General features: G+C 41.1%; 1 protein-coding gene across 5 annotated transcripts in view; it reads left to right on the forward strand.

Annotated features, from left to right (window-relative positions):
- The window catches only part of TLN2 (talin 2), a 161,541-nt gene that overhangs the window by 117,894 nt on the left and 27,665 nt on the right, over window positions 1-15,982 (forward strand). For 4 of the 5 annotated variants that reach the window (XM_082061353.1, XM_082061352.1, XM_082061354.1 and 1 more), the window contains 10 exons: window positions 196-377; window positions 1,322-1,454; window positions 2,913-3,014; window positions 5,492-5,662; window positions 6,599-6,745; window positions 7,611-7,712; window positions 9,081-9,200; window positions 11,739-11,885; window positions 12,804-12,970; window positions 14,400-14,583. In XM_082061353.1, coding sequence (XP_081917479.1) covers window positions 196-377; window positions 1,322-1,454; window positions 2,913-3,014; window positions 5,492-5,662; window positions 6,599-6,745; window positions 7,611-7,712; window positions 9,081-9,200; window positions 11,739-11,885; window positions 12,804-12,970; window positions 14,400-14,583 — 1,455 coding nt within the window. The remainder of the gene's footprint in view (window positions 1-195; window positions 378-1,321; window positions 1,455-2,912; window positions 3,015-5,491; window positions 5,663-6,598; window positions 6,746-7,610; window positions 7,713-9,080; window positions 9,201-11,738; window positions 11,886-12,803; window positions 12,971-14,399; window positions 14,584-15,982) is intronic. The other variant, XM_082061355.1, reaches the window with a different exon arrangement.

Here is a 15,982-nt window from a genome sequence, read left to right on the forward strand (position 1 = left end):
TATGTTAGAAAGAAAATGTTTGGACTGCAATGATTTTAGTACTATTTCTGTGCTGACTATTTGTGAAAATAATAATAATAATAAATAATAATGCTGTTTTAATGCTGTTAAAGAGATTTTTAGGAGCAGAAAGTGTGGACAAACTCAAATATTTATTGAAACCTTCTTTTTGTCCCTGAACCTTTCCAACCACAGGGGTCGCGAGCACAGGAACCAATTCTAGTTTCTGCTAAAACAATGTTGGAGAGCTCGTCTTTATTGATCAAAACTGCTCGTTCTCTGGCTATTAATCCAAAAGACCCTCCTACGTGGTCTGTGCTAGCCGGGCATTCCCACACTGTCTCAGATTCTATCAAGAGTCTTATCACCTCTATCAGGTATGTCTTTTGTAGTAACAAAACTGTAGTAATCATTGAGCAGCTGTTCACAAAGAATAATACTGTATGGCTCTTAGCGCTGTGATATTTTTCACTAATGGAAATTATTTATTCTGGGATGCACAGTATCTCCCCAGTTACACTGGGCATTTAATCGCAATCAATGGCTGCAGCACAAGGTTGTTCTGTGTTTGTATTCTGTTCTCCTTCCCTGGTTCCACCCCCGATTCAGTTTAAGGTAAATGTAACAGTAGAGTTAAAAACAAAGTTGCAAGAACGCTGTGATAAGAAGTGTGAATATTCTTTATTGTATTCTTTTTTTTTTGTACTAAACCCATCTGTGCCTTTCTTAATGAGAATTTTGAAGTGTTGTTCTATACTTAACATCTTGATATTGATTAAATCAAAGTGGTATCAAACCACTGAACTAAGGAGCATTCATAGTTTTGTCGATCTTCAACAATGATTGCACTGAAATAGCAAACAGCATGTCGGGACAAAGTACTCAGAACCTGACCTTCGTTAAAAGGCACCTGCAACTGAATGTAACACCTTATTCCTAATGACTTGTTTTTGAGGTGGTTGATTGCACTGCACAGAAACATGATTTTTTTTTTTTTCCTGGTGTCTGTTGTGTTTTCGTGTTGACCTTCATTATTGGGCCAGTCTGACCATCCTGAGGAGGTTGAATTTGCACTTTCTTGCGAGGCAATGATTTTTTTTTTTTTTCTTCATTGGTAGGAGCAATACGTGTATGTGTATAAAAGTGTGCAGAGTACTCTGTACATACAACAAAATCCCATAGGTAGAACTAAGCTAGTTTTTTTCCTTGGTCCTCTCCTCCCACATTTTACGTGTTGCCAGGTAATGAAGTACACTTATGTGCATCCATGGAAGCGTCTGTCTCCTCCTGCTATGCTCAGCTGATGGTCTGTGTTTTTCAGGGACAAGGCCCCAGGCCAGCGAGAATGTGATTTCTCCATCGATGGGATCAACAGATGCATCAGAGACATTGAGCAGGCCTCACTTGCAGCTGTCAGTCAGAGTCTGGCCACCAGGGATGACATCTCAGTTGAGGTGAGGGACATGGCACAGGAGCCGGACAGAGGAATGCCGCTTTTCCATTTGAATGTTTGGAGCTGAGTGCTCAGTGCAATTTACTACCAGTGAGAAGTATTCTTACTGGAACCTTTCTAGGCAAAATCCTATACCAGCCAAAGTGTGTCACTTCTGGAAAGACACCAGAATCACCAGGCGAAAGCAGGTTTTTTTAGCCAGCACCCACATTTTACTCTGACTGCCTGTGCTGACTTGACTGATGGATATGTACTGTTTCTCTGGTGCCTTGCCACATGGAAGGTGGGATGTTTCTGAAACTATTATTGGAAGTCTGTTGATGCAACTGTTGATGTCATTTCTCTTAATGCCTGCTTCGTCATTAAATAACTGAAATCGAGGGTTGATGTTGATATGTTCCCATTAAAATAGCTTCCTTTCTACGCCCCGTGACCCTGGTGGCACTGTAGACCCAGTCCTGTGCTATTTCAGCCCCTATCTCATTAAGGAAGGGCCGTCATGCCAGGCTGCCTACCAAAAGTCAGCAACTCATGATCAGATTCTCAGTTTGGTATTTGGTGTCTTTTTGTACTATCGCTTCCTGAAATTACATGTCTGTGTATTCCAGTGGTTTCTTTGGGCCATAATGTTGCAGACTATAGCAGCATCTCAGGCTACATGAAGCTGTACAATATGTCATAGATATAATTCTTTTCTATTCAAATGATGAAGTCATTGTGGGTACCATGCTGAACTGAAATGTTACCAAAAATGGCAGTTATTTATAAAGCAGTACAGGCATGTAACAAAGGGCCAGAATAGTATTTATTTTTTCATGCCTTTCATGAAAGCAAGCGAAATTGCAGTGGCTGCCAAGACATTAAGTGCCTCTGAATTAAAAGCCAGTATTTATGTCTCAACAAGCCCAGTGATATGTTTTTCTTATGCTCGTGTCTCACAGACACTATTCAGTCCTCATCTCTGTCCCTCAGAGATGTCATTTTTCCTCTGTCTTTACTTATCCGTGAATATTTCCTTCTAGCTCCAATGTCTACAGCAGAGCTTTTTGCTCTGTTTCTTTGCATTTAAACTGGAGCTACTGCTGGTTTCTTTGATCTTTGGCAGGGCAAGAATGGTTTGGGGTGGGGGGTGTCATGTTGCAAGGAGAAAGGACACCTACTCCTGAGTTTGCTGCTGTCAGCTGGAGCAGGAGGAGCCACCTTCCCCTCTCTCCCAGACTTGACATATAAATCTAAAGCAGAGCAGGCCTCTCTGAGGGTTCTTGTGTTGAAACAGGGGAAAGGAGAAGAAATGAGCAAGTATATAAAGAAAGCTGACAGTGTGGATTTCTGCATCCTACTGTAGCAGGTCACTTGAACAGCATTCTGAGTGTGTTGGTCTGAGAGGGATTGTTATGGCATGGTACAACTTGATAAAAGAACAACTGTGAGACTAACTGACAATTTCTCTTCATATTAGGCTCTACAGGAGCAGCTGACATCAGTTGTCCAGGAAATTGGCCACCTCATTGATCCCATAGCTACTGCAGCTCGGGGAGAGGCAGCTCAGCTTGGGCACAAGGTACTGTCCTACTATTAGAAAAGTATTTGAAATCTCAGACAGCTGGACTTCAGGAGAGACCATGATTTAGTAGCTTTTTCACTTCCTACAAAGAGCAGAACAAAAGCATGTAGGAGGAGGAAAGATCTGGGATTCCCAAATGCTTGGAGCTGAGACCAAATTAACTTGTTTATGTTTTTGTTGTGCTGAAGGTAACCACAGAACTGGGAGCCCATCGTGTTCCTGCCTCATTTGGCAGGTCACAGAGTTTTAGTTTGACTATGTATATGTAGCAGAGTTTGGGCAGTTGAAGTGTGGCAAAGTTGTGAGATCCTGGCATAAAGCACGCTACTTCATTTCTTGGCTAACTCATGACGAAGCACAGGGGGAAGCGTGGAATGTGCACAGAGGTTCCCTCTGGCCCGTGGAGGCCCATCTGCTGAGGTGCCTTCTGCAGCTTTACACTGTGGTTTCAAAGGAGGAGTGTGATGTGCCTGCTTGCCACCTTCTGAGTGAGATGCTCTGTCTCCATCGATTGTGGTGTTATCTTTATTAGGAAAAACTGAGTAATTTTGAACTACCCTGTCAGTTGTAAAATTTTAAGAGCTGAATGGAAGAAAGGCTCATAACAATCTTGCAATCTATTTTAAGTGTTGCAAAAACATGAACTTCTGTCCAAAAATGAAACATGAGTACCAGAAGTGTTCGATATTTACTGTGGTTATTACAGGATTTTAGTAGTTTCTCAGACAGTAATTCCTCATCCTACAATATATTCTTGAGAGAAAAATAAATACAAGTTATTTGTGTCAGTGCGTTTAATACTGGAAAGGAATCTTTTTGTTTAGTGAGAGCTCTTCCAGAGTTGTACCCAAGTAACTCCACTTAGCTTTGGATAGCCATCAAATATTTCATAATGCCTTAACTACTTGCAGTTTTGATTCTCAGCTTACCTAGCCCTTTGAGGACACAACAAATCAGGATTGCTAACAACAGGTAGTTAGGGAGGCACATTCCTCCTTCCATTTGTTAAGTAAATGTGGAACAAAGTTGACAGTACTTCTCTTGAGCTGCCTTTTCCTGCAGCAGAGCCATTCCTGCTGTTTGCTTTGTCACTGTTTAAAAGACCTTATGGTTGTGAAATCATTCCTATTACTGAGTTTGTTGGTTGGTTGGGGATTTTTTGGCTTTAATCCTCTGAGAAACAAAATAGGAAAACAAATCTGACTAAGTCTTAACATTTTATTGGCTCCTAGCTATCCCCATTTCAATGTAGATGGAGGAAACCTTTCAATATCTTTCCCTGCTCATCAAGTACTGCTATTTTTCTCTCCTGTGCCAGCCTTTGAGAGCTCCATGTAGCCCCTGGAAACATACTCACACTTGAGCTCCTGAGGCTTCAGGTGTAGCAGATGGTGCTGTAGGGGGCTAATTGTGCATGGTCTGTGGAGTGATCAGCACAAAGCAGTGCAGTGTTTACGCACCCAGTAAAAACTGGAAGAGCAGAGTCTCATGGATTTCTGACAGGATCCAAGCAGTGTTGTGTTTTTGTAAAAGATGCATCTGATGACAGGCAGACTGGAAAAATATTCCTTCATATAAAAATATTCTCTTATTTTCTTAGAACATGTTTATAGCCAAAAGCAGATGTTTTCTCAGAACAAGTGTAAATTGGATCAGAAAGTGAGGAAAACAGAGACTGACTACCCATATGAAGATGAAAATACAGCAACAGAAGCTGCCAGCAAAACTCTGTAGATATGCCAAATACTGTGATGAGCCCAAGTAATTAACTGAGGGAAAAATGGTGCACACTTGGCCTGCGGTCTTTGCACCTTGCCTACTCCTCTTGTCCTGTGCCAGCCCCTGGGCTGCAGACCAGCACTTAGCCATGACTCTCCTTGTTAGCAGCAAGAAGCACTGCAGGGCTGGGCCATGTGTCTGTGTCTGGGAAGGGTTTGTGCATCAGCAGTGATGAACCATGTCTGGAGGTGATGCTGGTACTTCTGTCCACTCTGGTGTCTTAGACAACACAGAACCATCCAGGTTTGTGCTGGAATCTGATGGGGAGGGTTAGAGAGTCAAGGCTGTGAGTACAGACAATCCCCAAAATGAACAGAGGGGTGCAAATCCAGTGCATTTGTTACCTGTTGTCCACAATGAAGGTTGAGAAATTCCTTCCTTGAATGGAGGAGGCACTTGTCATGGATTTCTCTAAGTAGTGTGTGGCTCCTGTCGCAGTTTTGAAAATTATTTCATCTGACCTCGAGGAACAACATGCACCTGAGGGAAGAGGTTTTGCTGAGGAATTGGAAGGTGAGGGGAGACAGAATTGCACAGGCGCATAATATACATTAAATGACATATAGCACAGCAACACTAGGACAAGTGTTACTTGGGCTAACCCATGGCCCAGAGGCAAGCAGGGAACGTGGCTTCTCTCAGTTACATCTGAGAAATGCGGTTAATGCTTTCTGTGCTTGTTCTGGCTTTCTTAGGTGACGCAGCTAGCAAGTTACTTTGAACCCTTGGTTTTAGCGGCAGTTGGTGTGGCATCCAAAACACTAGATCATCAGCAACAGATGACCGTGTTGGACCAGAGCAAGACGCTAGCAGAATCTGCCTTGCAGATGCTGTACGCTGCCAAAGAAGGGGGAGGTAACCCCAAGGTAGGGTCTGCTGTCGGTAAGGAAGGGGGATTATTGGAGATGAGTGAGTGAGGACAAAGAGTACATGGGGTAGAAGAAAGAGCATCTGTGTACTGCCCAGCTCAGGGACAGGGCTGCAGTGGAGATGCCCTGGATACCTCTCCTGACATGGCTCAGGAGGGCCTAGAAACACCACAGAGAAACAAGATCCCAGCCCAGCTCAGAGCATCCTCACAAGACACAAGTTTGTTGTTTGTGGTTTTTTGGTGGTTTTTTTTTAATGTTTTGTTTGTTTTAGTTTTGTGTGTACATTTTCTGTGTTGTTTTTGAATAGTTACTTGTATTCGTTGTAGGTTGTTTTGTTTTGGTTATGGGTTTTTTATGAGCATTTCCTGAGTATTCAAGCAGTTGTTTTAAGTAGGTTTTTTTTTGAATATAGAGATTTTTGGTGGGTTTGGTTTTATTTTTACTTCTTTAGAAATACAGTTGTTGAGAAATAATTCTTCAGGAGTATTTATTGTTACAGTCTTTTTCTGTGACTGTGTATATGTTTGTGGCATTTTTTAATCTTTTGTATGGCACACATTTTAATTTGTTCATCTGTATGTATGTTTCTTGATTTTGATTTTTTTTGCTATACAAGTTTATATTTATGTTGTCTGTTGTTGTTTTTGCATTTGTCTTTGTTGTTTCTGTTTCAAATGAATAATTTTCATCATTATTTCTGTAAAAGGTCCTGTGTCTTTTCCAAGTGATTGCTATTCTTGTGTTTTCTTGTGTGAGCAAGATTGATTCTGTTGACATTGCTGTTAGATTTAGTTTTTCATCTTTAACCTGAAATAGAACTTTCAAAGCTGCTACTGTGTTGTCTTCACTAATGACACTTTTGATTTGCTCAGTGACTTGTGCACTTGATGCTCTCTGATGATCTCTGTTTTCTCATCTCCTCTCTTCCAGGCATCCCATACTCACGATGCCATCACTGAGGCTGCTCAGCTGATGAAAGAGGCTGTGGACGATATCATGGTTACCCTAAACGAAGCTGCAAGCGAAGTAGGCATGGTTGGAGGCATGGTAGACTCCATAGCAGAGGCAATGAGCAAGGTGAGCACAGACATCAGAGCCTCTTTCAGTTTTCACTTGAAAGCCGATCCACGGTGCAGGGGGTTGGAAGAGCTGCTGCTGGTTCACTTCAGTGATGGCTGGTAACCAATGTGCTGTGACAGGAAACCCAAAGATTCTTTGATTTTGCACATTGTGGAATCAATCTGACATGGGTGATGGTGCTCATGTTAACAATCTATGCAGTACCTGTCAGCAGAATTACGGCAAAATATTTTTATTTGGTAACATGCTGGCATTAAAGTGAGGTCTTGGGTCTACCAGCCTTCTAGTTTTGCTTTCTTTCTCTACTCGTCTTTCACATTGGTCTCCTTAATCCTCAACAGGCCAACCTTGAGGCAAACTACTTTTAGATGAGAAAATGCAAAGCCTGAAGCACTTTGCTAGGCTTTGTAAAGTATTCTACTGAAAATTTATAGTTGCAAAGTCTAAATGAGTTCAATCAAAACAATTGGCTTTTCCTATCTCAAGTTAAAAGTGTGCAGGACTGAAGCCTTTATCACATAAAGGAGTCTTACATTATCTTCTTGCAGGAATATTTTGTTTCGTAACTGTTGTACATTCCTTTCCACATAGGCTGAGAACTGTGTGGTTTCACCTTACATGAAAAGGTGACCTTGCACTCAAAAACGTTGCAGTGGAAATTCTTTGCATCTTTTGTGCTTGTAACATCGGATAAAGTCTTTTCTGAGCTTCCCCGTACACCCTGGTGCACTGTCTTCACTTGCATATTTTGAGAGAGGAGATTATAAAAATGAATATATACCACAATGTTAATATTATTTGTAAAGTATGCCGTTTATTATGACCTTATTATTTTTGCTGTAATGTTCCGTCTTTCTTGCAGCTGGATGAAGGTACACCTCCAGATCCAAAGGGAACATTTGTTGATTACCAGACCACTGTGGTGAAATATTCTAAATCCATTGCTGTAACAGCACAGGAAATGGTAAGATATTTGGTTAGAATCAAGCACAAACTCTTCAGTGTACCTAAGGAATGTAGGATTATTTGCACAGTGTCGTGAAACTCTTTATAATGCTATTTTTCGATAACCTTATCTCCTTAGGGGTAACGGAGCAAAGGAAGTGATGATTTTGTCAGTATAACTCTTGGACCTTGGTGGCATGATGGCACGAGTGGCCCTCCTCAGGAGGGGTGCTGCAGGGTGTTGTGACTCCTCTGCACAAAAACTTATCTGCCTCCTTTTCAGTGAGAAATAAGAAGGCAACATTTCACCAACACACTTTTTCATCAGTCTGCTTAATAGTCACTGAAACATCACCTTATGTTTATTGATGGCTCCAGGTTACCCTTTCACACTTTTTGTTTTATTTAGCCCATGAAATACCAACAGTTTTTTCAGACTACTGTAATTCTTATGAACAAATGCAGATCAGCTTCTCAAATTGTTATTTTTTTGCATTTCTGTGATTCACCTGAGTTTAACAAAACAAAACAGTACACTTGTTGAATTGAGATTTTCTAAGCTCATGTTTCGCAGTAATGCTTACCATAACACGTTTGCCTTTTGAGGAGTACTTCCATTTTTTCTTTATTTTTAAGAGAGGCAGCTGGACTAATTATATATCCTTCTGTTAAGATTTGTTACTAAAGTTATTGCTGTTGCAATCAAGACAGGTTGATGATTCTGCTATCTACAACATTGCAGCTTTTTGGTAAACAGTACAAATTTGTCTAAAACTGGTTTTGCCCCAAGGATGGAGTTTCCTGGCTTTTACTAACATAAAATGGAGACAGAAGAAATGTCTTTGTTCTTTTTTCTAAAGAGGAAGAGTTGGTTATTTACACCGATATTCTACCGAGGCATTCTGCATAGTCCTACCTATTCTTGGTCCTTTTCCTGTGCCTTAGGCATGTTCTGCATTGGCCCTCAGATTTTTCCCGTTTTCATGCTCCCGTGCCCTGCCAGCTGAGCCTGAGGTAGCCGAGCTCACCCGTGACAAAATAAGGTGGCTGTGACACACAAAACCCGCTTCCCCACCCAGTCCGAGTAACTATGTACCTGGCCCATTGTCCTGCTGTGTCAAGGAGTGAATTACCAGCTCTGGCTGCAGCTCTTTGATTACTCCGTATGTACTGTGAGTGCCTGGTCACTGTGACTCTAATAAAGCATGTTTGCCTGAGTTTCCTCATGGAATTCTTCCTGGAGGACAAGTCCCCTACCCAACAAGTGGTATTCCCCATTTCATCAGTGTGGCCAAACAAATGAGTGTGCTTCTAAGCTGGAGTGTATTAACAAATTATTCTTATGCCTGTCATTTTTCTTTTTCTCTTGCCTGTGTTCTTTTTTCAGATGACTAAGTCGGTTACTAACCCAGAAGAGCTGGGAGGACTTGCATCACAAATGACCAATGACTATGGGCATTTGGCTCTCCAGGGCCGAATGGCCGCAGCTACAGCAGAACCAGAGGAGGTCTGCAGTTTTTAGACCTCTTTATTCTCTGTACACGGTCGCGTCAACATGGGTATTCTTTTACTGTAGAGAATGCAACAAATTCAGAGCAAAGGGACAAGGGGCATTCACCTCACTCGGTTGCAGCACCATGCTTGCAGCCATCACCAAAGGTGATACTTTCCTTGTATGATCAGACAGTCAACAGATTTCAAACCACTGGGTAATGTGTTTCCTTTCAAATATTTTTGCCATGATTCTAAAACAAATGCAGTGAATGTGTTTCCACTGCCTTTGCTTCCTTAGCCACTTTTGTATGTGAGCACTGTCTGTACCACGTGTCTCTGACAGGCCAACAGATGCGCTGCCTCTGGCCCAACGACACTCGGAACATGGGACAGGACAGTGCATCTGTTCCCAGAAGAGTTTCATTTGGCCTCCTATTGCTTGATGGAAAGTGTGACATGAGCTGAGTCAACATTGCAAGCATATTTTGGCTGTATAGATCCATCTCTTTTATAATCTGCTTCTATTTTTGCTAAAAACACGCTTTAAGACACAAACCATCTATCACTAGACAAAAACTCAGCCAAGTTGGTTTTCATTGGATGGAAAGGTACTGATGAGCATAGTGAAATTGTGTCTTTTCAAAATGCTATGTCACAGCATACAGTTATTCACAAGGATGTGTTGTAAGCACTGCTTCCTTCTTACAGTTTGTGAAGAGATATTTGTTTTGGCCTTCGATATTGACCTTTCCCTCCTTTGAAATATCGTCTGTATTCAGTGTGCCTTCACAGCCTGGGGGAGATCTGCACATAGTACTATGGATACACATTTACTCATAATGCACCTCAGTTTTGCCACTGCTCATGTGCGCAGGTATATAATGATAAGAATTGACATTTACTACAAAATGTTTTCAGTGAGCATTGAGAACTTCAGGCTGGCTTTTCTCTTCAGCCTTCCCATTGCTCCTGATAAAGGTGAATTATCTATGGAATGAGTTTTCTTCTAGGAGTGCTCTGAATCAGCAGATTTTTAACAAACTTAGGGACTATGCAAAAGACATAACATTTTTACTTTATAAGCGTGGCTTTTTATATGCTACAAGCCTTGTTATAGGAATTACCCACAGAAGGAAACCTTTTGTCAACACCTCAGTCCAGCTTCAGAAAGAAACAGCTTGCGATAATTGTGGACAATTCTACAGACCAGGACAGAACCTCCTAAATTACTTGGGGCTTTCGCTTACAGAAAACTTACAAAGAAAACTCTTAATAATTTACTATATGCTTTCGTTCAGTCTTGTATGTTTTGATGTATTACAAGTCTATACATATGTGCTTTTATCTTGCCTATAAGCGATTTCAAGTGCAACTTACTGACCTGAAAGTGAGGTGCAGGCAACCAGCAGGAGCACAAGTATCTTTTGCTGACAGGACACCTTCTGTACCTCAGAGTCAGAATATAATGTGGGAGAAGCAGGTTCCCTGTGCAGTCTTACACACTTCACACTAGCGGAGGAATACAGACTATATGCTCCAGTTGCATTTAACCTGCTACAATTACAGAAATCCTTTCATCTCTGTTCTTCTCATTGTGCACTTCTGGTTATGGAGCCTAGACAAACTTTGTTGAGATGGAGCAAGAGGGTACCTCATCATCACGAGATTTATCACATTATCTAGATAAAAGACCTTTGAAGAGTTTCTGAGTCTGTAATTACATTCCACCACTGACAAACTACTTGAGTGTTTTGTGCTCAGTAGCTAGGTGAAAAGCAGCAGCTTGCATTTGGCTTGAAATTGTTAAATTGAATTACTATTTCTGCATGTTACTTTCTGCCTGATGTTGAAATAATTCCGTTTGTTATACTAATGGCTGTGATTCCTCCTTATTTATTAACCCAAATAGCCAACTATATGTCTAAGTACATGCAGGTACTGAAACCACCACGAGTTCCTAAGCAGGGACTGTGCAATTTATGCTGTAGGACTATTAATAAATCAGAAGCAGTGAGGGTAGGATTTTCTACATCTCAGTGCTCAGCATGTATGTGGTCAGTTCTGGAGGGCTGAGACTATGCGAGATTTAAAAACAAATAAACGAAGTCATATGCTTTGTGACCCAGTTTCAGCAGCATAGGGTACGTGGGAACATTTTGCACATCATACATACCCCGAATACAACTTACAGTGACGGTACAGTTCTGGGAGGTGAGGTAGCATTATTGAAATGTGGTGAAGTTGTGTGAATTACGTGTGTTTGACTTAGGTATGTGTCTTATGCCTTCTCTTTCCTGGGGTCCGGTTCACTAGTGCTCCCGTTTCAGCAGTAAGCCTTTTAGAGGGTTGTGCTATAATACATAGGCAGATGGTATTACATCTGTCCTTTTTTTCTAATCTCTGCCGAGTATAGAGATGAGTAGAATGTTGCTAATAAGGGTTCACCGGAGTGACCATGTTTCCATTTGTGTTGATGCAAGGTACCAGCATGACATTTATTTATTCACTTTGCTCTTGCTTCCTTTTTTCATGTGATTCCTTTACCATTTAGATAGGGTTTCAGATCAGGACTCGAGTGCAAGAACTTGGCCACGGCTGTATCTTTCTTGTGCAAAAAGCTGGAGCTCTCCAGATTTGCCCTACAGACAGCTACACTAAAAGAGAGTTGATAGAATGTGCTCGTGCTGTTACGGAAAAGGTAAGACATCTCTCTGTGTTGCCCCACTGTGTTTGTCTACTGAGTTTCCACAGGGAGTAAACCAGCCAAATTGTTTGGGTTCAGTGTGCTAGACTAGCCCATGATTAGCCCTTGTTCATGTCTCGTAATAAACTTCAGCCTCATACCAGAGTGAGTCTGGTCCAAATCAAATACCTAAGAGCCGAGATGGCTCTCATGCCACTCCCTTGGAAACAGTAAGTCCACATCTGTGGCCACAGTTACTGAGATGAGGTTGGTTGATGATGTGATTTCGTGTAGCCTGGTCTTCTCCTTCTAAGGCTGGGCCAAGCTAGCACACTTAGAACTGCATCTTCAAATTGTCTAGAGGTTCTTGGTCTTTGGAAACATTCAACAGATGGCCTGAGTAGCTTGGCTTTGAACCTTTTTGATTGCCTCTCTCCCCTTTTGTTGGGCATGAACACTGAGAGTGTCTATACTTTGTATTTCTTTGTTAAACTTCATATTGATGTACTGTACAGGACTCCTGGGGTGCTTGATGCTGGTGTTTCTTTGTACATGTTAGGGAAAAAACAATAGCTCTTGGCTCTGGCATTTATCCTGGCAGAAGTTCACTACGTTACCCTGACCGTATTTCAAGAAAGTTTTAGCTGACATGCTTCATCCTATGATGGACAGATCACTTCATTCTCTCTGAAAAGTGGACTTCCTAGCTGAAATCCCCTTCACTTCAAGACAATCTTTAGTTGTCGCAATGACTGTTGCAGAATGAGAGCAAAGTAAGGGAAAGGGGAAGGAGAGGTTTATTAGCGTTTGCAAAATGACACTGCAGAATGAATTTCAATTTTTTTTATTCCAGTCATGTTAAAGAGCTCATTTAACATCCCATAATGAGGCTTTCTTTCGATGACTGCCTTGTTGCTTTATGTTTTTTTCCAGGTCTCCTTAGTTTTATCTGCTCTTCAAGCAGGAAATAAAGGCACGCAAGCCTGTATTACTGCAGCTAGTGCTGTGTCAGGGATAATTGCAGATCTAGACACCACTATCATGTTTGCTACTGCTGGAACTCTTAATGCCGAGAACAATGAATCATTTGCGGACCACAGGTCAGTGTAACTGAAAAAGCTGGAAGAGCATGTGCACAGGGAAACAGCGGAAATGGCAGAAGCAACTGGCATGTGGGAATAAATTTTTACCTTTCTAAATTCCCCTGAACAAAATTTAATGAGGCAGTGGAGTAAGAAGAGAAATAGGAAAAATCGGATATTGATGGAGGACAGCAAACTTCAATTTGGTTATTTCTATGAGGAAAGAATTTTGAAAAGCTGGGGAATATCTGCCAAGAGCATTTCCAACAAAGAGCCACAACTGTAGTGCTCTTTTGGTTTGTTTTTTTTTGCTTTTATTCAAACCATTTCATTGCATAGACTACCACATTCAAGTAGCAAAAATCAACTGCCCATAACATTGAAGAAGAATCTTCTATATACTTCTTTCCAACAGCTGTTTGTGACTGTCTGGCTGTTTGTCTTGCTAAATCATGCTTATGGTCAATGTGTTTGCGGACAGCAGGGATGGAAATGGCACAGCTAAGCTACACGTTTTCCCCTTTGGCAAAGACAAGCCAATTTTCCCCTCAAGTAGCATCTGCAACAAACTAGTCCCACAGCATTTTTCATGATCTTAAGAGATTTGCAGCATCTGACTGTTACTTCCTTTGCCATAGAACCCAGGGCTTCACGGCCAACACACTGACTTGCTGCTTTGCAGCCTAGTGACAATTGTGTGGCCTTGCCAGTTGCTCCAGAAAGAGGAAAGATGCTGTGGTGTGTAAGGTGCTGCCCTTCTGCAGACTGAAAGTTAGGGATTTTTGTATAGGTGTCATTAATTTGCAGATGGATATTTTACATGAATGTGGTTCTCGTTCTCGGTTTACTTGACTCATTTGTGAAGTGCATACTCAAAATGGTTTCTTCCTTTACCCAGATGTTGCTTTGGATTTATTGTCCTGACATGTTAAAACTTATATGGTGTGGGGGAACCCTGACGAGGGCACATTCTCTGTTCTTTCTTGCCATTCTTCCTTCTACCTTCCTCATAAATAACTGTTTTAGTTTCCTTACAAAATGCTGATTGAGATGGAGGTTTGACAGCCATTACTTTCCTCACATCATGGCCAGATTTTCTTTCAGTGTTAAAATGGAATGCTCTCGTCTGCTACTGCCCTACCTCATTTCTTTTCAAGATGGGGTCATTTTAATAAACAGCCTTGCATCTAGCCCAAAATATAATGCTACTGTTTTAGTAGCAATCTTGTATGGGGTTTTTTTTGTGTTGGTGGGGTTTCTTTTTGTTATGTTCTGGGTTTTTTTTTTTTCCACTTGCAGCCTGGCCTGTGGTATATTTTCATGAGTGGACACTGGTATGATGATTTGCACCAGCTCTTTTATGTATCTGTTAGTCACCATAACATTGAAAATCACGTTTTTTTCCTCTTCTCCTTTTCAACTTCCCTGCTTCCTCTTTTTGCTACAGGGAAAATATCCTGAAAACAGCAAAAGCTTTAGTTGAAGATACAAAATTGTTGGTTTCTGGTGCTGCATCAAGTCAGGACAAACTGGCCCAAGCAGCTCAGTCATCAGCCAACACCATCACTCAGCTGGCTGAGGTGGTAAAGCTGGGAGCAGCCAGCTTGGGATCTGATGATCCTGAAACACAGGTGAGAAGTTTTAAATTTGTTCTCATACTCTTAAAGAGACCAGAGACAGTTTTCAATTGGTAAGATTTTGTGGGACTTCTGCTTTTAAGCAATGTAGTGGGGTTCGTCTCTTCTGGGACTTTTCTGGATTTATTCAGACCTCACTCTTTTTTAGAAAACCATCAAGTGGTTAAAGCATTGAGCGTAACACTTTTGCTTTTATGTCACATGTGTGTTCCAGCTGGGATGCTTTTGGCAAAGTATTTGTCTGATTTTTGTTAATTTGTGATTGGACCCCTGACTCATCCTTTTTTTGTTCTACAGAGCTTGCATGCCTTCAGAGCTACGTATCCAGCTTACAAATGGGCTGCACAGTATCTGTTATTTGTGTAGGCTAACAAGCTCTTGCTGTTCTCTGTATCAGAGTTGGTTTTCATTTAACTCAGTAACTTCAGTAATGTAGATTTTCTCAAATATTTCTTCAGTTGTTTGTTTGGATCTTGGTGAAATGGAGGTTGGCAAGCATATTGCAGACGTGCCTGTGCTGGGACCAAATTAGTTTGAAAAACCCTGTTTGTTTAAGGCTCTGAAAGGGGATGCGTGTTCTGTTTTGCTTGACCTGCATGATGGACTAAACTTCTGAGATGTTTCTGTCTAGGAAAAGACTCCTGGAAGCACTTTTTCTCTTTCTTCTTCTTTTTTTTTTTTTTTTTTTTTTTTTTTAACTGAGGGATTTCCATAAACTAGCAACATCTGCAAAACATTTATCACAGATTGTTTTTCTCTATATGTAAAAGCCAAGAATACAGTACTTAAAACCTATTGTGCATGAGTAATTATTTATTTGGAGCAATTTTATATTTCCAGTTAAAAATTGTAGGTGCATCATACACCCTAAATGGAGCATTTTTAATACCTTTAGCACACAACACTGTTACAACATTTTTCCACAGCAGCAACACTCACTTTACCCCGGTATGACAGTTTCAGATGTCTTACACTGCAAGCTTTGGTGCAATGTGGGCAGCTGGACAACAGAGAATCTCATCAGTCTGTCCTGTGCCTCAGGGTCTCAGGTTCTTTTCCTGTTTCCATGGTCAAACAGCTTCTGAGCTACCAAAGCCTAAATAAACTTTTCAGGAAAAGCAAAGACTTCACTTCTGTTAATATTTTATAAGTTCCAGTGAACTACAAGTACGAAGGAATGATGCTGCTGTTAAGTGATTGTTCCAATTTTTTTTTCCCTTTCTCATTTTTCATGCAACTTTCAACATTTTCCTTAAAATGAACAGTTCTGAATTCCAGCAAAATACTTAAAACATCTGATCTTCTACTGATGGAACTGGCAAAGGATTTGGAGGAGAGAATTATTGCAATAATGCCCTAAAATAATTAACAAGCCTGTTGTAGTGTCTGTATT

This window comes from Streptopelia decaocto (genome assembly GCF_964273445.1).
Source record: "Streptopelia decaocto genome assembly, chromosome: 9".
Classification (NCBI taxonomy): Eukaryota; Metazoa; Chordata; class Aves; order Columbiformes; family Columbidae; genus Streptopelia; species Streptopelia decaocto.